The sequence below is a fragment of the Pelodiscus sinensis genome, chromosome 8 (genome assembly GCF_049634645.1).
Source record: "Pelodiscus sinensis isolate JC-2024 chromosome 8, ASM4963464v1, whole genome shotgun sequence".
NCBI lineage: Eukaryota > Metazoa > Chordata > Testudines > Trionychidae > Pelodiscus > Pelodiscus sinensis.
Window position 1 is genome coordinate 31990854 of NC_134718.1, and position 25988 is coordinate 32016841.

Sequence of the window (25988 nt, forward strand, 5' to 3'; positions counted from 1 at the left end):
AAACTTTTACCAGGATGAAGAATGTGGATTATGACAACACCTCTCCAACTGTACTGTACCAAGAATGAAACTGGGTATCTTTTATGCTTCCAATGGGACAGTGCACCTCACAGGAAGACTAGCATACATAGTTAAAAAACACAATATCCATTTTGGATTTAAATGTTTACAAACTTTAAAAAGTAATCAAAGTAAGTGGAACACAGACTAATTCATAATTTATTTTTACACTGCACTTTTCATCAGTATATATGACCAGCTACCCAAGTACGTGCACGTGCACACACACACACACCTTTTGACTGTCAAGGCTTCTGGAATTGAACACTTTTGTCTTCTGCATCTTAGACAGACGTGTGAAGATCCTGTCCCCCAGTCCCAAATGTCTATAATTCTAGATCTATACACTTTAATCTCCCTGCCATTCTCCACGACACACATCATAGTCACAACCATCCTAGGGAAGAATAGATGCAGTTCCCTTCAGGGCACATCAAAGCTGCTCCATAAAATATTCAGTAAGGTCACTTTGGGCAACACAAGGAGCTTCCTTTCCATGCCTCACCATGAGGAATAGTGTGCTGTCTCCACATCAGTGTTTTGATTTTTTTTATATTGCAAGAAGCACAATATAAACCTGATGGGCCCCAGCACAAGCAAAGAAAAACACTAGGGCCTCACATTTTATTATCTCTCAAAGAAGCACTACTTACTTGGGTGCTACCTTGCCCCTGTAAAAGAGAGGCAGGAATCTAAATATTTCCACAAACTGTATGACAATAACTAAGACCTCAGGAGGAATAAGACAGGAAAACTTCCTCAGTTTCATACATGAAGACAGAAGATATGAAAGCCTAGTGCATGGCATACCTCACCCATGCTGAGAAAGCAAGAAAGAAAATCATTCCAACATCAGGGACTAAAGACATAATACCACGGAGAATGGAGAGGTAGGGGGAGAGTGAGAGTGGGAATTTTGTTGACAAAAAGCAAACACAATAAGAAAGCCCAGTCCATCTGAAGTTGGCAAACAAGACCTAGTTAAATCCCAACTAATCTCTATTGAAAGTAGCACAGTGCAGCCTTACAGAAAACACTACATGCAAAAAATTCTCAATGCAAGTCAGTAGGGGTTCAAACTCATACAGAAGAAAAAGAACCCGCAAGGAGCTGCTACGGTACCTGGATTTCAGCAGCTCCAGAGGTCATTCAGTTTCCTCTTTGCTGTGCTGACAGGGCACACAAAAAACCCCAAACCTGTAAAACTCAGAGCTTCAGAAAGCAGTTTCCCCACACAGTTTTAAATAGATCCCCTCACTCTCCTTTTAACTTCTCAGAACAATCCATGGAGGGCTGCTATGGCGACGAAGCAATTAAACCCATCGTTCTGGGCTGATCAAGAAGCCAGCAGGAGAAGCAGAATCTGTAATAGTTTGTTGTCAGTGATCAAACCCTACTCCTTGCCAGCAAAAACAGAACCAGCCAAGCAGTAGGCACTGGCTCATTCGCCTGCTCTCGCTCTGTGAGCAGAGAACAGCCTTGACTGACTGTGTGCTGGAGGATGTGGGGGCGGACTTTAAAGAGGGCCAACTCCGTGGGCCTCTCTCTGCCAATCAAAGGCCTGGGACTCCTGGCAACAGCAGCACACAACCTAAGTGAGTGCAGTACATGGGAACTGCTGCAGCAGTACTAGTTCAATGCAGGCCATGCTGATGAAAGGCTCAAAGGCAGGATGTCTTCTTCCCTCCCCAACCCCTACTCCCATCTACTGGGCATGACAGCACTGCACCTCACTGACAAGAACAGCTGTCGAGCAATTTTAGTCTCAGTTAACATTCAGTGTATGCGGTCATCACTGTTTGATATTTAAGCTATTTGACACTACCTTTTTCATGGTGCACATTTTGAGGGGCCCTCAACTGCTCTTTGGATAGGAAAGGGGGAAAGTGAAGGGGTAGCAGAGACGGAGCAAAAGCTATTTGTCTCTTCATCTGGATCTCCCAAGGGCATGGAATCTCTGAACAGCCCAGAATAGGATCGATGTGTCTAGCCTAAAACTAGACTGAAAATGGTTAAAGAAGAGGGAAAGGGGAGAAAAGGATGACACATTTTTTCACTCCTGAAATGTTAAAAGCAGCTGAACACCTGATTACAAACTGCAATTTCTTACCCTTTTAAGCATGAAAAATGAGAGGACAGTGATCACGAAGAAAAGTGGCACACACAATCCAGGCACTGGTCTCAATCCTATGCAGTTTTGAATGAGAGCTACCCCATTGGAGTAGAAAAACAAAATTATTTATTTCCCAAATGCACACATGCCCAGCTTGAGTGTCTTAGTTTTAACCGATGCTTTTAAAATTGACTACTTTCTACTATCTCTTAGAGCATTTCTTTGGATCCTTCTAGATGAATTTGCTGAAACCTAGAAATGTCATGCTTCCCACATGAGGCTAACATTTACACATCATATCAACCTCACTTGACCCACTCTCCACACCAGCTTTCCTTCCCCTGCATGCCCCTTCCCCTTTAACATCTCCCCTTCCTTCCATTCCTACCCATTTATCTAATCTTCCTCTAACAAACTGACACCTAAAAATAGATATGTCAGTTTTTAAAAAGCCAAACAATTATGGAACTATCATGCTGATTGGAGACCATCACACTGTTCACTCTATTTGTACATTATGTCTCATTCCTCTACCTCTTGTCCATCTTGTCTATTCAGACTTAGCTCCTCAGGGCAGAAACTGACTCCCATTCTAACTTTATATTGTGCCTAGCACAGAAGAGCCCTGATCTTGGTGATCTCTAAACTCCTCCCTTAGGGAATCTATGAATTTCTTTTTTTAAAGGTACTTAACTTTTAAAGGTAATTAACTCCTTCCATTTATACCAGGACATTTGAAAACAAAGGCAGTTTACTGAAACCAGGAAAGACATGTTATTACAATGAATTCAAGCAGAATGCATCTAACCAAAATTTACAGGCCCAGTATAAAGCAGGCCCCTCTTCCTTGGTATCACTGCAAACACATCCACCCGCCCCTTTTTCCACACTTCCTCATCGTTCTTAGTGTCCTCATCCAGCTAGGCACCCACACGCATTCATCTCAATTAAGCATGTGAAGAAGTGGGTAACTGACTAATCATGTAATTAATACAATTTGTACTGAGTACACGATTAGTCGATAAGCTGTGGCTCTACAGTTTAAATGTAGCAGGAGCCAGATGCACAGGCAGCCCAGTTCCTACTACATTTAAACTCCAGAGCTTCAGTGGGGTAGGTCCAGGACCTGGTGCGAGCTGGGACTTAGCAGTCCCAGTTCACACCAGGTCCCAAGCCACTTTGGCTCGGTTTTAAATGTAGTAAGAACTGCCAGGCTCTTATTACATCTAAAAGGCAAAGCCACAGCAGGGGACCAGGTACAAGCAAGGACTCAGCAGTCCCAGCTCAAGCCAGGTCCGAGACCACTGAGGCTCTGCACCCGGCCCAATGATTTAAAAGGCAGAGCTGCAGCATGAGCGACTGCCAGAGCAGTCGTGAGCCAAGACTGAGCAGTCCTGGCTCCTACCGCCTCCAGTGGCTCTGCTTCCCCTTCCCCCCACTCCATGCACTGCAGAAACAGTGCTGGGAGTAACTGGCTTTTAAGTGGCTCCTCCCCACACTAGTTCCTGCTCCCACCCACGCTGCCTCTGATACAGAGGCAGCTGGGCAGGGGGGAGTGAGTAGTCAAGTAGTGATTTGACTAGTCGCTTACATCCCTAATCTCAATTCAATAATACTTCACTGATATGACAAACTATATGAATAATGCCAAAGCATGAGCCATACACAGTGTTCTACTTTCGCTCTCAGAGGGAGGTGCTGTCTGCCCAGGATGGAGCAGTCCCCCTAAAAGACATGCTGTAGTCTCTCACATTTTCTATTAAGTTTGCATGTTGTAACTGTACTCAGTGAGATGACATTAACAAAAATAATTTTGGATCAAAAGTAGAGATCCATTATCCAATGCAACTGACCACTTCGTGCAAGATGGAATCTGCAGTCAAATTCTATTTTTGAATGGTGCTATATTATTTAAGAGCACAAAGAGAGACAACAACTCACTAGACTGCTGTGCTCTCCGTCATCTGTTCAACATCACATAGTTCTCTTTTTTTCTTTCAACACCCTGAAAGTCTACTCCTTATATCTCCCATGGTTGGCAACTGCAGAAAACCGAGGGACCAGTACAACATTAGGTCTTCCACTCCCTTGCTCTGTGGGAGTGCGCAACACATGGCAGCAGGAAACAATACATTGCTTCTAAAGAGTCAAGACTGACAGCTGCTAGGTGAACACATTGTACAAGTGGATCAGAAGATGGCACAGCATTGTAGGTGAGCATTCTCCTTCCTATGAGGATGGCACCGAAAGGTAAAAACAGCCAGCGCTAGGCATAAGCACCCTAAACCATTGCTTGATGCCCCCATTCATTTTTTTTAATGCATTTTTTAGTGGGTGGATCCCCAGTGAGCTAGTGCCACCTCTGGGCAAAAGTATTATAAGGGAAGCAGAGTGAGGAGACTCTCAAAATGAAAAAAAGATAGAGACATATTCAGGACTCTGTCTGGACTAGACTGAGTTGTACTGAAAGAAGTATTTCAATAGCTAAAAGGCAATTACCAGACATGCAATTACCAGACTAAACAGAGGCATACTGCATGGTCTCAGGCAGTGTTCCCTCTAAGATTTTCCATCCAGGAGCAGAATGAATTTTGTCTTGTGCACCAATATTGAGGTTACATGTGCTCAATAGGATGTGTGCTACTGTGGCACCCAAGTCACTAACAAATAACTTGGATATATTTTTGAGATGCCATGGGGAAAAAGAAAATACTAAAACAAGAGAATTAACAAGGTGCGTGACTTTAAATGTTTATTTAAATGAAGTCAAATAAAAAAATATTTAATTTAAAATGTAATATTTAATTTAACATTGGCAAAGTTTTTAGTAGCCAACTTCCTCTGTTTATAGCCTTCTACTAGACCCTCCCCCAGCTGGGCTTCCTCCTCAATTAAATCTGGTTCTCCTTTCAGAGAACTATGTTAACTGGCCTTTCAGAGTAACATTTTCTGAACTTGTGTAGAGTACACTCTCCATTGCACACCTGGACAATGGGAATATTTCTCCCCATTCACATTGAGTCTCAGGTCTATATTTTATTTTGGATCAGAGGTGAAGTCAATCCAGTGACTCCCTACCACTGCCCTCAGTTCTTTTTATTTAGACCGTTCTTTTTATATATTACACATAAATAGGCAACTTAGAAAACATAGTTACCTGGAATGCTTGCTCTGCACTCAAGACATAAATCAGAGCTAAAGCTCTCTGATTAATCAAGTGCAGATTTCCCTGTCTGATTTGATCAACTCACAAGCATTCTTCAAAGCTTAAATGTCTATTAATACATTTATAAGAAAGGTGACAAATAATATTCTTTGCTTTATGCCAGAGTGCACAGGCTGTCCAGCAGTAACTCGGACAGCTCTGTGTCATGATGGCCTGTGCATTCAGGACTCATGAGTGGCTGGGCAAGGCAACTAAATCCTGTGCAGCCTTCCTGGAATTCTGGTGTATGTTAGGGATGTGAACGACTAGTTGCTCTCTCCCCCACCCTCGCTACTTCTATCAGAAAGAGGAGGGGGTGCTTCTAAGCAGCAGCGTCCCAGGAAGCCTGGGGCCAGACCCTGGACTCCACACAGCACTGCTGCTTTGAAATGGTGCATGCAGCCTGGGCCCAGCTAGAAGTCCCCCACTGGCCCTGTGCTCCCTGCAGCGCTTTTGCCTTTCAAATGTAGCAACAGCACTGGGGCTGTTGCTACACTTCAAAGACAGAGGCGCCCTTCTTGACTAATCAAATAGTCGATGCAAATTCGGTATTTGGCCAGTAAAAAAAAGATTAACTCCAGCTGAGTGCACAACCTCCCCCTGCAAAATTGCTTCAGGTAAGAGCTGTATGATTAGCTGCAACAGCTGCTTGGGAGACAGGTGAGGAGAGTGCTGAACCCACTCCTGCTTACTCTTGGCCCTAGGACTGGCTCCAGCTGTCGTCACACGGCTCCCAGCTTTGGGACTGCTGCAGCGCAGCCCCTAGCTCTGGGACTGACTCCGGGACTGGCTCTGTCCACCAACACGTGGCCCCCAGCTCTGGGAACAGCCTCATCCGCCACCACGCAGCCCCAAGCTCCGGCTGCACCATGGGCCCCATCCACCACTAAACAGCCTGCAGCTCTGGGACGGCTCCGGCCACCACCGCACGGCCTCAACCCTGGGACTGGCTCCAGCTGCAACTCCAGCAGCCTCCATGCAACCTTGGTCCCCCACTCTCCTACCCACTGCCACCAGCTTTGCTTCCATGATGTGGAAGCAGAGTGCTGCTGTGCAGCTCTGCTGATGAGGCGGGGGGAGGGGATTTTTGTGCACACCCCTGCAGGCGTGCACCCTAGAGGGAACCCTGGTCTCAGGGAACCTGCACAGAGAGGAGCTGGATGGCCATCTCTCCTCTCCACCATGGCCAGTTGTAATATTCTAATGTCACCGGGAGAGTGGGGGGACACCCCTTGCCAGTTCTCCCAAAATACAACTTCTACTGTTAGAGCAAGTACAGCCTCACAGATCTTGTCCCAAAGTCTAGTTCACGCCTACTAGGGTAAATACGGCCACTCAGGCATAGTCAGCAGGTAGGCCTTCCAAGAGCCTGGGAGCGGTATTACTGCTGGGCTGGGGGCAGATAGGGGGACCTGGGCCCTCCCTCTCCACCGGGTCCCAGCCCAGGGCCCTCTTGGCAGTGGAAGATTCCACAGCCAGCTCAGCGGGGTTCCCAGCCGCAGCGCGCTGAGCTCCTGAAGGGCAACGCTCCGCCCAGGGCTCCTTCCTACAGCTCCCCATGCAGACCACATGGGTTTGGTCGGCGAGGTGGAGTCCCGCCGACGGCCTTACTGACCAGGGCTACTGCGCAGGCTGGGGCGGCTGCTCCTGGGGCGGCTGCTCCTGGGGCGGCGACTGCTCACAAGCTTGGTGCCGAGCTCCTTCTCCCCCGACCACCCACCCCGACCAACCTGAGTAGCTCTCTTTTATCCTAGAGCAGCTGGAGCATGCGCAGTAAACTAAAGGGGGTGTGGCCTCCCCGTCCTCTGGGTTGGGTTAACCCCCTCCTAAACAGTGCGGAGGGGCGAGGAAAGTACATCCCGTCACATCTAACTTCTTTGTTCTCCTTCTTCTATGCTTCCCCTTTAAAGGAAGGCAAATAACGAGGCTGTCCCAAGTCTACGGCAATGACTTGACCATCTTGCCCAATAAAGGGAAGTCTCATTCCTATGGAACCAGATTTTCCCCCATGCCCCTAGCACAAGGCCACTTGTATCTTGCTGCTGTTTACTATTACCAATTATAGTTGATTCACTCAAAAGAAAAAACTTGTACGTATTTTTTTGTTCTCGTTTAGGGTTTTCTTCTGCTTTTTCTCCTGACCCTGATTTACATTCCTTGTCCAACATTTTATTTAGACTGCAAGTTCCTTGTGGAAGAGATGATTTGTTTTTCTTATCCATCAAGTGTCTAGCATTAGTGCTAAATAAATAATAGTTATCATTTAGATGGATAAATATTATTTCAGTGATGACGAACACTGGTGAGCCACAGGCAGAAATGGTCAATGATGCAAGAGAAGAATGACAAACAGGAATAAATACTAACCAAAGTAAGGATGTTAAAATGTGGTTAATTGACTAGTCGACGGAATTTCCATCGACTAGTCAATAGGCACTTCCACATTCCTCCTTCGAAATGTACAAGAGGCCGCTGGGGCTCTCATACATTTTGAAGGAGGAATGTGGAATTCCACGCACAGCCAGGGGCCAGTGGGAAGTCCCCCTGACTTCGGGCTGCACAGAGCCAGTAGGGGGGGGAGCAGGAAGCACCCCAGAGACGGTGCTGGGGGGGGAACCCAGCTTTTAAGCCATCTCTCCCCATCACCAGCTCCTGCTGCCCCGCCCTAAGTGACTAGTTGACTAACTGTGCTTGCAGTTAGAATTTGCAGGGTGTGCCATTTGAACTATAGCAGCACATTTATTGGATGCAGAGGGAGTACACCGCTCTTACAATGCTGTGTGCAATCAGCACACACCTTGCTTTATGTACCCTTGCTTCTAGGGTTACCAGATGGTTTAAAAAAAAAATACCGGACACGCTTGATCTCAGATGGGGGGGGGGGGGACTGGTCAGGAGGAGCAGGGCTCGCCGGGTGAGATGGGGGGGGGAACCAGCCAGCGGGAAGCAGGACTGGCCGGGAGGGGGTCGGCAGGAGTGGGACTGGCCAGGGGAGATCGAGGGGGGGGGAGGGAGGGAAGGGCGGGGGAAATCGGCCAGTGGGAAGCAGGGCTAGCCGGGAGGGGGTCGGGGGGAGCAGGGCTGGCCAGGGGAGGGGGGGGACACGACTGGCCAGCGGGGAACAGGGATGGCCGGAGGGGTTGGGGAGGAGCAGGGCTGGCTGGAGGAAGAGCACTGGGGGGGGGGGGGGGGAGAACCGGCCAGCAGGGAGTGGGGCTGGTCTGGGTGCACGCAGATTCTGGGGTGCTGCCTGTCCGGCACACAGGTGAGTCCAGCCCCGGGGATTCCATCCCACCCCAGCCCCGCCCCCTCCTCTCTACGGTGTTGTTGTGTACTGCCTGGCTGTTAGACACACTCACGCAGCTTGAATGTGTCTACCAGCCAGGCAGTATGCAATTACGTACTGATTTCATGATAATAATAAAACTTAATTAGAAAATACCGGGCATTTATATGTCCGGGTTTTTTCTCAATTTGTTTCCCGGACAGAAAGACTGGACTGTCCGGTTCAAAACCGGATACCTGGCAACCCTACTTGCTTCATGTGTGTGTCACTTTAGTAACACAGGCAGGAAAAAAATCCCTATGTAGATGGAAACCAGAGGAATCTGGCAGCTCTGCATGCAGGCAACAGTAAACAAAATATCACGCGGGCCACATGGAAAACCCTAATGGGCCGCATTCAGCCCACAGGCCGTGGGTTGCCCATCACTGATATACACTGTTCTAGACACTGTTGAATGCTGAGGTGCTCCCAGAGCTGTCTATCAATATCTAGTGCTTATTTTAAATTCTCTCTCTCTCCACCCTGCCCAACCCACGTCAATTTTAGGCAATATTATGGCTATTTTCAGAGCTTCCAGATTAAGTAGATACTGAATTTCCTCTGTGGCTATTATGCCTCCTTTGAGGACACTGTCAGTTCACACTACAGCTGCCCAGCAGAAGCCAAATAAACATGTATAGAATACCACAAGCTAAGGAAAGAAAATAGCATTAACGCATTAATGTCAGTGGGAGTGAGGGAAAGGAATGTAAATGGAGCCCAGATACAGTCCGAAAATGGTAAAGCTGGAAGATGGGGCTTGAAAGTTTATTAATATGATGCATGTGCCAAGGCTACTAGATAATAGCCAGACTTTACAAACTGTGCTAGGAATTAGTTTACTTTAAGCAGAAATGAAAACTCCTTGCTGGACCATAACTGCACATTGATCACAGCAACAATTTCATATAGTCATTCGCTGTGTCATGACAACAACTCCAGTCAAGGCAATTAGAACATGTGGTCTGAAGTGTTTAGAAGCAAAAGGGATGGGAAGTAACAGGACATGGAGTTCTAATCTGAATTCTGCTAGGCCTCTGATCTAGTGTGTTATTTGGAGGCAAATAAACTATAATGCTCCAGTTAGAAAATGGGCTAAAAAGGCAAAAATCAGTGGCAACATAAACAAAGATGTACATTACACTAGGGACAACAGAAAAAACTACCGGGGGGGGGGGGGGGGGGGGGAGATGACCACGACCACATTTTCATCTGCTAGTGGGAACCACAGTGGCAAAACAACAAGAACAAAATGCTATGAATACAGTAGAATTTTTGAAGAAGTTTCAAAGGAAGACAGACATGGTATCTGAAGATTATATATTAAATAGCTGCTTCATTGTATCCTAAACCAAAAAGCTTTTTGAGGGGGGTAGCGAGCTTTTCAAACTGTGTGAGAGACATAACCACAAAAAGATGTCTATACAAACACACACACACACACACACACACACACACACACACACACACACACACGTATTTATATTTCTATTGTCTTATCAAGAATCACATAACTAATATAAAAAATAAAAAAATATAAATATAAACAACCTAATGCCCCCCTCTCATTGGTTACTTATGATGTGATAGCACCTACAAGCCCATCATACACCAATGACCCCATTAGGTGCTTTACAGGGGGACCAAAAATCCCCTCCCCAAAAGATTTTATAATTCAAGAACAAACATCAAACATTTTACCCTTTTAATTTAACAATCCCTTTCCTTTATTTCTCTTTAAGAGGAAAATGTTCAGTTGTCACTCTAATGGCTCCTTCCCCTTCCTCCTACTTAGACCCAGTTTTCAACTGTCTGAGCTAACCAAAATAGCATACGCCTTTATTATATTATACTACAGAAAACATCAATCCCTGGAAAAACTGTAGCAGTAAGAAAACTATTGAGAAGAAACATGGGGGGAAATTGCTGTATTTCCTTTTTTCTTCCATTTAAAAAAAATAAAACTATAACTAAAAAATGGAGGAAGTAGTGAAAGAAGGGAGTTTGCAAAGAGGTCACCAAAATCCCCCTCTCCCTCAAACAGTTTTGCTAACATTTCAGAAGCTGAAAGACTTCAATCAGATTCCTATAGTAGGGGAGAGAAAATGTTTTTGTTTTCCCTTTTTTTTCCTGTTTCCCCCACCCCCAAACTGAGTCTGTTGCCAGACTGTTTCTAAGCAACAGAGCTTTCCTCTCCTAGATTTTTTACCATGATACTATTTACGAAGCTCAAGTGCTGACAAAAGAGAAGAATTTAGCATAAACTTTATATATGAAAAGAAATGTGCATATTCATATACTGGAAAACGGAAGAGAGAGGGAATATGTGAAGCTAAAGTTCTATAAAAAGGTTTTGTCAGCAAACCAAATCCATGTGATATCTATTATTTAGCAACATCAATTTTGAATTTGGTATTTCCCGCATCCTCAAACCCCACAGGTTTTATTATTATTCAGTCCTATAGAAATTGGTTTTAAAATCAATCCCATTAATGACAGAGACTGGGCCGGGAGCTTTATCTATCACAAAAACTGCTGCAAACAATAGAGGGCATAGTCTAATCCAAAACTATTAAAAATGGAGAGCCTTAAATATTAAACCCGCCTGAAGTCATTCCACTCGAGCATGCTAACGTGGACATCATATGTAACGTCTAGTCTTTTTTACTGGAATGCCTGTTACTACTTTTTTATTATTATTATTTGAATTACAGAGAGTACCATCTTTGAAAGATCAGCTTTGCAGATGCTGGTACTGCCAAAAACCTTTTTGCAGAGTCTAGTAAAGCATATACTCCGGTGCTGTCCTAGTGCACAGAGCTATGCTTGGTCCTCAACAGCACTGTGAAACAGAGTGCCACAGGGCAAGAGAAGACAAACGTACACTTCGGCTACGTCTAGACTGGCATGATTTTCCGCAAATGCTTTTAACGGAAAAGTTTTCAGTTAAAAGCATTTGGGGAAAAGAGCGTCTAGATTGGCACGGACACTTTTCCACAAAAGCACTTTTGACGGAAAAGCATCCGTGCCAATCTAGACACGCTTTTGCGCAAAAAAGCCCCAATCGCCATTTTCACGATTGGGGCTTTTTTTGCGCAAACCAAATCTGAGCTGTCTACACTGGCCCTTTTGCGCAAAGCGCAAAAGGGACTTCTGCCTGAACGGGAGCAGCATAGTATTTCCGCAAGAAGCACTGATTTCAGACAGTAGGAAGTCAGTGTTCTTGAGGAAATTCAAGTTGCCAGTGTAGACAGCTGGCAAGTTTTTCCGCAAAAGCACTTGCTTTTGCAGAAAAACTTGCCAGTCTAGACACAGCCTTCTTCTCCAGGCCTGTTTCATCCTCATCATCTCTGGGACCAGTAGGAACAATATTTTCAGATGGAAATGCGACTGTCATATTGATAATGCCCTTTAAGGGATTTTAATGCCATACAAGATAATAGTTATTGCCAAGGCCACTGACTAGGGATGTAATAGTGTAATTGATTAACCGATTAGCAAAAGCTTATAGGTTAATGCTATAGACTACACACATTTCCACCCCACCCCCACCCCCGCCCCCGTCCCCAACCAGTAAATTTTTTAGCAAGCTGGCCAACAGCCTGGCTCTGTTCTGGCTCATGCCAGGTCCAGGACCTATTCCAACTGTGCCTCTGCATTTCAAGTGTATTAGGAGCCGGGTAAGCAGGCAGCCCGGCTTAGTTCCGGTTAGCGCCAGGTCCGGGAGCTCAGACACTGCTCTCCCTGCCCCCAGACAGGGGATGCTGCTACCCTGCAGTGCTGTCTCTTTATCAGAGGTGACAAGCAGCCGGTCCTCAAGAGGAGCTGGTTTTTAAACTGGCTCCCCTTGCAGACTTGCTCTCGCCTGGCACCCCACACTGCTGCTGGCCCCACCCCCAGGGACTACAGAATAGTCGACTAACCGATAAGAATTCATGAGGTTACTCAACTATTCAATTAACTAATATTTAACATCCCTACCACGGACCTCAGAAGTGAAACTCATCCATTTGTATCAAATCATCTGAGACAGCTATATAATGATTGGCCATCACTCATCCATGAATTATTATTTCCACGGTTTATTATGAATACGACAGTAGCTGCAGAAACTTAGTAACCTCAATACCATCCCTTGGTAAGAGAGGAGAAAGTGAACAATGAGAAAAAATTTAGAGCAATAGAAATTTGATACCATAGCTTATTCCTGAAAAAACAAGAGCAACTTGTCCATGGATTTTGTACATCTTTATAGCAGACTCATGCAGCAGCAAACAACTCCAAGTAGAACGAGAAGCAGTCAATAGATCAGCTGTGGGCAAATACCAGCCCACAGAACAGATCCAGTTCACCAAGGTTCGCCCATGGCAGGTCACCACCACTCTATTTATCTGAACCTATGCAGGTACGGGTGATTGCAGCACCTGTTGACCATGGATCACTGTTCCCATTTGTGACGGGGCAACCCTGCCCCACACTCAGGACGCCCCATCACCCGCACTGTATGGGAAGCGCACGGCACGGCTCCCCGCTTGTGCCGCTTGTTCATGGACTCAGCTAAGCGGCGCAGCGCCGTGGCCTTGGAGCGGGGCGGGGCGTGGCAGCCGCCATACAGACTTGACACTGACAATGGAAGGGAAGGGAAGGCAGGACCTTGTAGCATGCCGACAGGGTGTCACGGGGGGAGGGACAGGAAGCAGGAGTGGGGCGGGAGATACAAAAGGGCAGCAAGCGGGCAAGAGGAGGTAGGTTGGACTCTCCAATCGAGAGAGGAGTTGGCAGACTTCACGTACAGCCCACGCATGCAAAGGAGACTACAGAGAGGACACTCGGCATTCGCCAGGTGAAACTGGGGTAGGAACTAGTCTAGGTTGGTGTTCCGCTGTCGGAGCCCCTGGGCTGCCGAGTTACAGCAGGAGTCCCTGTCAGCCAGACAGGAATCACTTTAAACCTGTCTTTAGGACCCTGGGCTGGGACCCATGAGAGAGGGCGGGTCTGGGTCCCTCTACCCCACCCGCCAAGAGCAGGAACGCAAAGAAAAGATTATTGGACAACCCAAAGGTTGCATGAACTTCCAGAAGGGCAGAATAATTGGGAAACTCTCAAACAAAAGAAAGGAGGGGGAGAGGTCAGAGCTTGGCCCCGGCTGAGTGAAAGGTTACGTCACCCTTTCACACTGTCCAATGGGAAATGCAGGAAGCAGTGGCCAGGTCCACGTTGCTTCCCACAGCTCCCATAGCCAGGAACAGTGATCTGCCGCCAATGAGAGCTGCAATCACCCGTAGCTGTGAAGGTGCAGGTAAACATAGTAGCGGCAGCCCACCCGGGCTAACCTTGGCAAATCACCACCATATTATTGCCCACCTCTGCAATAAAACAAGGACCATAATTTCCTGCATTCACCATCATGTGCAGAACGTGTAGCTTTACGATGCTACAAGCATGTGGATTTGAGTAGTTCAGATGCCTGCTGACTATACGTTACCTGTGCACTGAACACCCGTGCACTGAATGGTCACTTAGCAGATTTGGGTTCAATTCCCAATCTTCCACCCCCAAGGCCAGCAGGAACCAGAACTAACAACATTCCAGCCTCGTAGCTTCCCCTAGCTGTTTGAACAACTGAATTACTAACTACAGGCAGTCCCCGACTTACGCGGATCCGATTTACGTCGGATCTGCACTTACAAACGGGGCTTTTCTCGCCCCGGAGCTCACGGGCAGCAGATCGCCGCCCGTGTCCTCCGGGGCGAGAAAAGCTTCTCCCGGGCAAAGGAGGCAAAGGAGGCAAAGGAGCAAAGCCACACGGGCAGCGGGGTCCCTCCGCCTGTGCGACTTTGCTCGGGTCTCCCTGGTCTGCTGGGGGGGACTCCCCCCAGCACCCCAAGGAGACAGTCGCAAAGCCGCACGGGCAGTGGGGTCCCTCCGCCTGTGCGGCTTTGTTTGGGTCTCCCTGGTCTGCTGGGGGGGAGGGGGCGCAGCTAGTGTGCCCCGCCCCCCCCAGCAGACGAGGCTTTTGTTGCGGGACGCCTCGGGTAGAGCAGCTGGGGTGCTGCCAGGTTGGTCCTGTGGGAACCTACCAGGCAGCGCCCCAGCTGTTCTGTCCCAGGCTCCAGATTCAGCAGCTGTTGAAACTGATCAGGCTGATTCCAGGAAGCCGGGGGCAGAGCAACTCTGCCTCCAGCTTCCTGTAGTCAGCCCCTGGTCAGTTTCAGTGGCAGCAGCTGAATCTGGAGCCAGTTCCAACTTACATACAAATTCAACTTAAGAACAAACCTATAGTCCCTATCTTGTACGTAACCCGGGGACTGCCTGTACAAGTAGTCTATACCAGAGTGACAGGGGATGCAGTATAAAAACTTAAGGGTGGGGTGTAAGTAGGGTCCTCAGAGCTCCTTCAAGAATGCAAAGGCCTGTATCTTCTTCAAAATATAATATATTTGGTCTCATTCCAAAAGATTTCACCTTGCTAGGGCACTGGGCAACTGTTTCCTTGCACTGCTTTTTATCATTCGACTCAGGGCATGTCTAGACTTAAAGCACTGTCATGGCGTAACTCTGCCACAGCAGCACATGTGGTGAAGATCTTCTATGCCGTGGGAGGCAAAATATGGCCCACGAGCTGGATCCAACCCACCAAACATTTGGATCCAGCCCACCGTGGCCTAGCAGGACCCTCAGGCAGGCTCGCTACCGACTGTGGCCTCTCACCACTCAAAGTGGCCAGCTGCTGGGGCCAGCTTGTCAATCTCTGCACAGCGCACCTCCCTTAGGGGGTGGAGGTCTCCATGCCATGCCAATGAGAGCTGCTAGGGCAGTGCCTGTAGGTTCATATGGTGCACAGAGATCCACTGACCCGCCCCACAGCCCTGACGGGCATGCTGCAGACACACACACTAGTCTCAGCAGCCAGCTGTTTTGAGCAGCGTGCGGGGCCGCAGCAGACAGTGAGTCTGCCCAAGGGTCCTGCTGGACTGCTGGCTGGGAGCCCCCTATGGTATGCACCTCCCGACCAGAGCCTAGACCTGGCACCTCCTTCTACATCCCAACCACCTGCACCAGATCAGAACCCTCTCCTGCATCCAAACTACATTTCTGCCTTTTTCCCCCTTTGTGCACCACTGCTCCAGGTCAAAACCCAAACTCCCTCAGAACTCACACTCCCTCCTGTACCCCAATCCCCTACTCAGAGCTCCATCCCAGACCCTACACTCCCCCAATTAATATCGTAGAAAAGTGCTGCCCCAACCATTACCAAACTCAGGCTGTCTCTACACTGCACCCCTTTTCCGGAAAAGGGATGCAGATTAGACACATCGAAATAGCAAAATCCGCGGGGGATTTAAATATCCCCCGCGGTATTTGCATTTACATGGCTGCCGCTTTTTCCCGGCTTGGGGATAAGCCGGAGAAAAGCGCCAGCCTAGACGTGATTCTCCGGAAAATAAGCCCTTTTCTGGAGGATCTCTTGTTCCTACTTTCAAGTAGGAAAGGGCTTATTTTCTGGGGAATCACGTCTAGGCTGGCGCTTTTCTCCGGCTTATCCCCAAGCCGGAAAAAAGCGGCAGCCATGTAAATGCAAATACCGCGGGGGATATTTAAATATCCCCCGCGGATTTTGCTATTCCGATGTGTCTAATCTGCATCCCTTTTCCGGAAAAGGGGTGCAGTGTAGACACAGCCTCAGAGTGGCCCCCCATCAAAAGTTATTGCCCACCCCTGCTTTATGCTGACAGAGGATGCTCTCACATCAACACAATGCTGTGCAAACTAGCACTTTCACTGGAATAACTTACATTTCTCAAGGGTGGAATATTAACATCCCAGAGCAACATAAATTTTGCCAACATAAGTGGCAGTGTAGACACGGCCTTAGCATAAAGTTGTCACCGTGACAACAGCAAAACGTATAATATCGCATTAATTCAGGAACATTTCAAAATGCTCCTGCTCAGTGACAATGAGCACTCCCAGATTCACATGGCTGCTGAAATTTATTTCACTCCTGCCATGACATGAACTAGGAATGTAAAATCTTGTTTAATTGGTTAACCACACTCTCAGGCAACACTTCCAGGGCACCTCAATTCTTATCTCATAGCTCAACTAATACACATCAGGCTTGACCTACGCAGCATCCTACTATTGCCATTTCATATCTGGTTTTTCCCTAAATAAATTAATAATTGTGAAAAAGAGCTAGTCTCCACTTTTAGTGTGATTGACGCTGCAACGATTAACCCAAGGGGGGGGTAATTTAGTGGGTCTTGTGAAGACCCACTAAATCTATTGCCGACCGCTCTCCCATACACTCCGGTACTCCACTGGAATGAGAAAAGGAGTCAACAGGAAAAAGTCTCACCCAGCGCTGTGTGGACTCCACAGTGAGTAAATCTAATCTATGTCCACTTGAGTTACACCATCAACGTAACTCAAATTGCATTGCTTAGATCAGCGGTTCCCAACCTTTTCCAGATGGGGACCCATTTTGACAATTCAGGAAGACTTGGTGACCCAAGACAATTCAAAAATAGGGGGAGTAGAGGAGGCAGAGCCACCTGGGAAAACACTTGGCGACCCTTTTGAAATGTAATGGTGACCCATATTTGGGTCCTGACCTGTAGGTTGGGAAACCCTGGCTTAGATTGACTTTTTTCAGCAGTGTAGACCTCCCAAAGGGTGTGCTCATTCTGCACTGAGCAGAAGTGTCCACCTGGAATCAGGTTAAGACCACATTCCTTTGTGCATGTGATTTTAGATTCTGAATTTAAAACCTTTAAAGATTGTGCATGACAGGCAGAAGTGCTAAGCCACCACAACATTACACTACACTACAATGCCAGCTAGCATTGCTAAGGAGATCATAGAACTGTAGTAGTGGAGGACTAGAAGGGACCGCAATAGGTCATCTGGCCTCATCCCCTGCACTCAGGAAAGGACTGAGTAATAATTAGACAATCCCTGACAGAGGCTTGTCTAACCTGTTCTTTAACACCTCTAACAACATAGATTCCACAACCTCAAAACAACTCAGAAACCAACCATAATTTTGAACAACACTGAAGTTTCAGAGGGGTAGCCATGTGAGTCTGTAACTGAAAAACCTTAAACAATGAATGGTGATATAGCACTTTAGAAACTCACAAAAAGACGTAGATAGTATCATGAGCTTCCGTGGGCACAACTAGGGATGTAATAGTCTAGTCAATTAACCAATAAGCAAAAGCTTATAGATTAATACTATAGACAACAAGCATTTCGTCCTCCGCAGCAATTTTTAAGCAGGCTGGCCAGCAGCATGGCTCAGTCTTGGCTTGTGCCACGTCTGTGACCTACCTAGCTGCAGCTCTGCATTTAAAGTGTATTAAGATCCAGGCAGGCAGGCAGCCTGGCTCAGTTCCAGTTTGCAGCAGGTCCACGAGCTCAGACCCCACCCCCGGTCAGGAGCTGTTGTAGTGCGGGGTGGCAGGCAGCTGGTCCATGAGGAGAGTTGGTTTTTAAATTGGCTCCCCTTGTGGACCAGCTCCCGCCTGGCACCCTGCACTGCTTCCTCTGATAGAGGCAGCAGCACGGAGTGGCAGGGGGTTCCCCATAGGAGTGGAGCTATAGCACACTGGTGGCCGGTCCTGCCCCCAGGGACTATAGAATAGTCAACTAAGAATTCAGGAGGTTAATCAACTATTCAATTAACCAATATTTAACATCCCTAGGCACAACTCACTTCCTCAGATGAACTAAGCAAGGGGTCCAGAGGTACAAATAAATAGCAGAGAAAGAGGGGATGGGGAGGGAAAGAGAAGGAAAAAAAAATCTTGTCAATTAGAGTGTCTGTGACAAATGAGGCTAATGGGGGGGAGGTGAGAGCTGTAAGTGCACTTACAGCCCACTCTGTTAGCCGAGACACTCTGACAAGATTTTTTCCCTCTCTTCCCTCCCCCCCACCCCTCTTTTTCTACTATTTATTTGTAACCCTGAAGTTATTACTGAAGCACAGTGCATGATACTCCTATGCTTGCTTCTGCTGCAAATTATAGAATACACCTTGACAATGTTTCTCTAACCATTTCTCATCACACCACTTAAATCTCGGGAGTTGACAAATTTAAGATATAATGCTTTGATTTGCAATCTTATTTTAAAATATTCTATTCAGGATTTTGCCTGAAATAGTTGTTGATTTTACAATTATAATCTCTTTGATGGTTGTTTACCCTGTAGTGACCCCTGCTGGAAAGTTAAAGGCCATAAAGCACACTTCAGATACCATGAAATATAGGTATTTTTCCTCGGGAAATGTATTGTACAATCATTTGGTAAGCACACCGGTGGTAATGTTTTCAGAATGGAGGGGAACTTCATCAACAAAATCAGCAGGTTTTTTAGACTATGTCCTCTGTAATCAATAACATCAGACGTGAGGGTTTATTTTAAAACTGTATAAGGATTATGTATAATTTTAGCCACTAATTACAACTCTGTTTCAATACATGTAGAACACAGAATCAAAGATCATATCTGGAGCCTTGCCATTCTGGATGGTGGCACAAATGCTTCTACTGGACAGTGTGGTGGACATACACACTGATTCCAATGGAAGTTAGGTCCAGATCCAGAAATTTAAGAGACTAAAGGGTCTTTTAGATCAAAGCTTTGTGTTCTCAGTGCAGCATTAGAAAATGTGAAGCTGCCTGAGAAATTCAAAGAGAGAATAAGAGTGTTGGACAAGGAAGAAAATCATAGAAGCTGAATTTTGTAAGGAGTCCAAAGAGGAAGTTAGAGAAAGTATCATGAAGATGACAGGAGGCTTTGCTAGTTTTAATTGCTGGGAGAAGAATGTCCAATCCTGCTCCCTCCTCAGAGTGAATTGGTTACTTTACATTCTGCTTGAATCAAAAATAAGATAACTCGTGGTGCCCTCAGTTACTGAATGGCTGTGTCTAGACTGGCAAGTTTTTACGCAAAAGCAGCTGCTTTTGCGGAAAAACTTGCCAGCTGTCTACACCGGCCGCTTGAATTTCCGCAAGAACACTGACGATCTCATGTAAGAAATCAGTGCTTCTTGCGGAAATACTATGCTGCTCCCGTTCAGGCAAAAGTCCTTTTGCGCAAAAGCTTTTGCACAAAAGGGCCAGTGTAGACAGCTCAGATTTGTTTTGTGCAAAAAAGCCCCGATTGCCATTTTTGCAATCGGGGCTTTTTTGTGGAAAAGCGCGTCTAGATTGGCACGGACGCTTTTCCGCAAAAAGTGCTTTTGCAGAAAAGCATCCATGCCAATCTAGACGCTCTTTTCCGCAAATGCTTTTAGTGGAAAAGTTTTCCGTTAAAAGCATTTGCGGAAAGTCATGCCAGTCTAGACGTAGCCACTAGATCCAGCAAATTGCCAATGATATATGCCATTTAAATATGGACAGTGACCAGCAGGAACCACACTGTAAAATGTCAGTCCAGTCCCTGGTGAACAATAGTGCACATCATAAATTCTCCATCGCACATCCCCAACACACCTGACACATTATTAACTGAGCCGCTAACAACCAAAAGGACACAAAAATGGAACTTCTCTGCTAGTCGGTAGATCTGGTAGTATGATGGGAAGAAAAAGGGCACAGCGGGGACTGGTGTATGAGGGAACTCAGGAAAGATCTTACATGCAAAATGTTGGTCACCTGCGTGTATCTGGGTCCAAATACAACACAAATACATTCCTCACATTCATTTCCCAGTGCTGCATAAGTTTCAGCGCAGGCTGGGTGGTTTGGTTGTACCAGCCATTCCAAAGAAGAGGCCCAGAATATTTTCCTACTGTATTTAGCGAAAGGGGTACTGCAGGTGACGGGCGCGAGGCTGCCCCCTCTAGCACTTGGGGAAGAAGATGCTCACCCGGCGAAGGCCCGAACAAGTCACCGCTCCGGCGAGGCGCGAGCGAGGACAATCAGCTCAGTGTCCGAGCAGAGGATGCGGCGCGGCTGGCGGGGGGGCGCATGCCGGAGCCGTCCCGACAGGCGGAGCTCGCCCCGCGACCTTCCTCGGGACCTGCGCTTTGGCCGGAGGGAAGTTTGCAGCGTGGAACGTGCTGCCTGCGAGCTTGCCCCTTTCCCGCCCAGCCCGCCGCCGATGCCCCCGCTGCCCTGCCCTGCCTCCCCCAGGGGCCGCGAGGCCCGCTGGAAGAAAGAGGCGCACTGGCCCGGCACTGCAGCCGCGGCCAAACCTCACGCTGCAGCCGGGCGCTCTAGGAAGCTGGTGCATCAGCCCAGCGCAGCTACGGCTCCCTCGGACCGCACATCTCGCCGCGAAGCGGCTTCCCGGAGCTGCGGCTAAGGGCGGGAGCCGGTACTCACCGGGGCAGCAGCATCCCCCGCACTCAGCCTTTCCTTCCGGCTCATCAGCTTTCTTTCTAGCCCCTTCCAGGCACAGAGCCAGCGCGCTGGGAACCGGCCGCCCGCCCGTCGGGGCTCTCACCGCCTGGGCAGAACCCCGCCGTCTGCCTTCCCCGGGGGAGCCGAGCTCTGCCACACCGCAGGGAGCCAGCCCCTAGCGCCCGCCGAGTCCTGAGCATGCGCCTTCTCCTAGCCACAGCTGCAGCAGCTGTGCGCCAGCAGGAGCACAGAGAGCCCAGCTCCTCCTTCTACACGCCTTCATCCCCGTCCCCCTTTCCTTACTCACAGCGGAAATCAGGGGTCCGACCTCTTTCACCCACAGGTCAAGTTTTGTTTGAAAGAAAAAGGAACAAACCCTGCGAAGATAATATCTATGGAAGCGTTTCCATGTGCGATGGCGTGATTCTGTTGTTAGTATTTCTCATTTATTTTATTATATGTTTATTATTCAGGCAAATGCCACCCAGCAAAAATTTCAACTCAAATATGGTAGCACTTGGGCTACTGCTAGAGAGCCAGAAAGTGCCCATTGTCCCATTTGTGTCGTTTTAAATCAGACTAGTGCAAAAGCAGTGAACAATTCTTAGTGTATTACAATTTGGCTTTTGAGAGTCTAAGGTGTTAGCAGAGATTGAAGATTTATTTTTCTAATATGAGGTGTTGAGCCTGAAAGTATCCTGTGAAGTTAAATGAAGGCCACAGAATATAATATTTCCCTGGTGATGTTCTTTGGAATCATAAAGCTACTACTTCCCTCACTTGTTTTTTGGTTTGGTTTTCTTTCAGATATATCAGCTGGGCCTGCAAAGAACACAAACTGGTATTAGTATGTTGTTTATGTGCTTCATCATAGTGGCATGGTGAGAATTTGTTGAGATACTCACCTTAAAACAACAAAATAAAAGCTATAGAAATGCAGTATTATTATTTTTATAAGCATGTTGGTAAAAATATGAAGGGAAAAACAAAGAGATTGAAACTATAAAATTGTTCACATGAAATGCCAAGCCTAATCACCCTGCCCCCTTCTTTTTATAACAAGTTCCCTGGCCCAACGGTAAAGCTGCAAGCAAATCAAATTCTGTTGCATTTAAGACCTGCCTCTGGAGTCAGGACATGACCTCACATATGAAATCCAGAGGTTCAAAACTTTAGGGGGGCTACTGTCCCCGCTAGGCCCCCATAAATGGTGCCATTGGTTATATGCTTGTATTACTGGATTTTGTTTTGTAGAAGTGGGTAATAAAAGGCTTGTAAATCAGTTACCTTTTTATATGGTGGATGATACTTGGACTGGATCCTCAACTGTGTGGGATAGCACCTTTAAAAGAGATCTTTGAGGCTTAGCCACTTTGCTTTTGCCTGATGTTCAAGACATTGTGTTACAAAGAAGTAAATGGGGTGTTTCATTCAACACTTTTTCTGACATGTTACGAACAGCTTTATAGTTCCAATTTGACAACTCCTTTTCCAGTAATATAGTAATCAAGAGACCAGCATCAAGCACATTATCCATGGTACCAGGTAGTCCGATTTACAGATGAAAATGTCACAAGCAAATAAGTGCTGCCTGCATGCAGACAGTGATAAAAGCCTTTTACATAAACAGGTCAGGAATTCAAGTTCCCGTAGAAAAGCAGAACCCCCTATGTTACCTGCACAAATTTCTCTATCCCTTCCACACTGTACGGACACACTCCTTTGCCCAGTTCCTAGAGCTCAAGATGAAACCCTGTTATTTACACACCCACCCTTACCCAATTCCTAGGGCTCACCTTTGTTTTAAGGACAGACCTAAAGCAGACTCCCTGAGGAGTCTTTTCTTTTGCTAGTCTAGTGGAAACTGGATTCTTTTGCCAGTCCAGCTGGTGGCTAAAGAGTTGAAATCATGGAGAGCTGAAATCACTGGTTTGACTGAGAGCCAGACCCATTGCAGCCAGTAGATGGGTGGCGACCAGCAGAGTGGCTGGTGGGAATCACTGGCTGGTGGCGTAACGTGGTGCAGAGCAGTGGCAGATGAGGAGCAATGACCAGCAGGGTGGAGCGGTGACTAGCGGCGTGGTGCAGAGCGGTGGCAGGTGAAGAGCGGTGACCAGTGGCATGGTGCGGAGCAGCAGCAGACGAGGAGTGGCGGCAGCAGGCGAGGAACTGTGGCAGGCGGCCAGCGGAGTGTCCAGTGGCGTGGGACGAGACAGCTGGCGGAGCATGGCAGAATGTCGGAAGGTGCCCCAAATCTATCCCACCATCCCCATTTCTACCCAAGTTGGGAGGTGAAACCCTGCGGGTGAACTTTGGGACTCTGGGTGGCACGGACCAGGCACAGAGACTTTTGGGGTGTCGGACTCTTTGGACTTCAGGTGATTCTTGACTGGGGAGGAGCTTAGCTCATGTTTGGGTTATGAACTCTGTTTGTGGTGTTTCCCTCAAGTTAATGCTGTATGACTTCTCTCTCTGTTTCATTAAATGTTTCTTTCCTACACTCAGACTCAGTGCTTGCGAGTGGGGAAGCATTGCCTCTCAGAGACACCCAGGGGTGTGTGAATTTCCCAGATTACTGGGTGAGGGCTCGAGCCAGTTCGGTGTGAGATGGACCCCAAGATATTGAACCCAGCCCTGGTTACTGCCAGGCCTACCCGTCAGAAGGGTTACCTCTGTAATCTAATTAAATGACAACCCAAGATGCCGCAAGCCGCAAAATGTCCTAGGGAGGTTGGCCAGCCCCCCATGTTCTTTCCGGTTATGTCCATGTGACTGACTTATGGAATTGCACATGCATGTTCATATGGTTCATCCAATAGTGTGGATTTTACAAGCAGCTTGCATAGCCCAGAAGCTAAGATTGCATCTGTGTTGCAGCTTTTGTGAAAATATCCCAGACATTTGTACAGTGCCATAATTAGCCCATAGTACCAGTTTCACCATATGAACGTACATGTGGAATGCCATGCTTTGGTCACATGGACATAACCAAAGGGACATAGCAGGACTACCAGCCTGGCAGGGTCATCCTAAGGAGGAGCGTGGGCCTGGCACAACTCTCCCCTCAGTTCCCCAGACATGGGGCTCAGGGCAACCGCCTGCTGCAGGCCCCATCCCCGCTCCACCCCTTCTGCAAATTCCGTCTCTGTTCTGTGCCCGCCCCCTCACCTGAGCAACATGGCTAGGGGAGATTACAGGGGCCAGGCACAGTGGCAGCAGGGTTGCCTCCCCCCCGACTCACCACATGGGTGGCAGGAGTCAGAGCTGCCTGGTAGCCTGCTCGACTCTACACCGCCACCCTCCCAACTCTCTGTGCCCCACTTCTTCATGGTGGCGGGAACTGGAGTGCTCTGGGGCCAGAGTGCATTGCTTCCCACCGCTGCGGAGAAGCTGCCTGCAGGGGGCTGGGAGAGGGCAGCAGAGTGGAGAAGCCTGCTGCATTGCTGCTGCCGTGATGAATGGCGGGAACCCCTGATGTCACTGTTCCATACCTCTGTAATCCTCTGGGTCCCTCCTGTCCATAGGATGGTTGGGGCAGCTACTGCGGAGGCCGCAAAAGTGTGGGACCTGGGTAGGCCACCCCAAACTGTCCTATGGACAGGAAGGCTCTGTAGCCTGGCCAGATTCTGTACATATATAAATACTGAGTCTGATACTCTAGGGCAGGGGTCTCCAAACTTTTCAGCCCGAGGGCCGCATTAACTATCAAACAGCAGTTCGGGGGCCGACTACACACTTGAGGTCCAAATAAAAAACAATCAAAACATGGATGTTGTTTTTAATTATTTATTTAATATTATTTTATTCAGTTATTATTTAATAACACATTGATACACTACACATGAACACCTGTATTAGTGTGAATGGTGAAATTGTTTCCTGGATGCCAAAATAGCAGACATTTCTGGTTTTAGATTTGTTGTCCCTAACATCAACAGTGACCTGAGATTATAACGTCCACGTAAGCGGCGGCTGATCTTGGCAGGATACACGTAAATTTCCATAATTTTTTTTCCGTAGACAAAAAGGTCTCCACGGGCCGGATGAGAGGGCCTCGCGGGCCGCATTTGGCCCGCGGGCCGTAGTTTGGAGACCCCTGCTCTAGGGCCTTACACTCTGCCTCGCCATTTATAGCAGTGCAAATCGAGTGCTATGTGGAAAATGCTGCTTCTGTCAGAGCAGTGGATGCTGCTGCTGAGCATAGGTGCTAGGCAGGACCAGAAGGCTCCATTTTGGACCCCACAGCAGGAACTAGGTGTCCCAGTAACAGAAGAAATGTGCAGGGTCCCACAAGGCAGCTGCAGCAAGTGCAAGGGTGAGAGGAGTCACGTTGCGGTTTGGGTGAGGGGCTGAGGGAAGTGGGTGGCTGAGGCAGGTGTGTAGGTGTGGGGTGGGCCTGGGCAGGCAAGTGGAGAGGCTCAGCAGTTAGCCAGGGCAAGCTAAGCTCTCCTCTGTGCCGTGGCCCAGAGGCCCTCAGCTCCCAGCAGTGCCTCTCCAGGCAGCGGGAAGCCAGGCCTACAGGGTCGGGGGCTGCCTCCACTGGCCCGGAGCAGAGCCCCTGGAGAGGTGGCAGCGGGAGGAGGTGATGGGCCAGAAAGGTGCCAGTAGCAGCAGATTGGCACAGGCACAATACACTGGGACTGCCTGCTCTAGGCACATGGGCTGCTCCTGGTGAGGCTGGCTGGAGAGAGCCATCTCTAGCCCCTGTTGGAGCCTGGCAAGTGTCCAGTCCGAGAGGTGCCTCAGGACTCTCCTCAGGAACAGGTGCTACTCTGCATCTGCCCTGCTAGCCTACATGGTGAACCTGGAGTTGGGCTCCCACCCTGGGCAGACATCAGCTACTCAGTGAGGGTATGTCTACACTACCCCGCTAGTTCGAACTACCGGGGGTAATGTAGTCATCCGCAGTTGCAAATGAAACCCGGGATT

The 25988-nt window shown here is 48.0% G+C and overlaps 1 protein-coding gene across 4 annotated transcripts in view; it reads right to left on the reverse strand.

Annotated features, from left to right (window-relative positions):
• Nucleotides 1-21252, reverse strand: part of PALD1 (phosphatase domain containing paladin 1) — a 209710-nt gene extending 188458 nt beyond the window's left edge. For 2 of the 4 annotated variants that reach the window (XM_006122784.3, XM_006122783.3), the window contains exon 1: nt 21042-21252. In XM_006122784.3, the coding sequence (XP_006122846.2) occupies nt 21042-21055 (14 nt within the window). In that variant the 5' untranslated portion in view covers nt 21056-21252. Of the gene's footprint in view, nt 1-1182; nt 1559-21041 lie in introns of those variants that run through there. The other 2 variants (XM_006122786.4, XM_075934977.1) reach the window with 1 other exon arrangement.
• Between the last annotated feature and the right edge of the window lie 4736 nt (nt 21253-25988).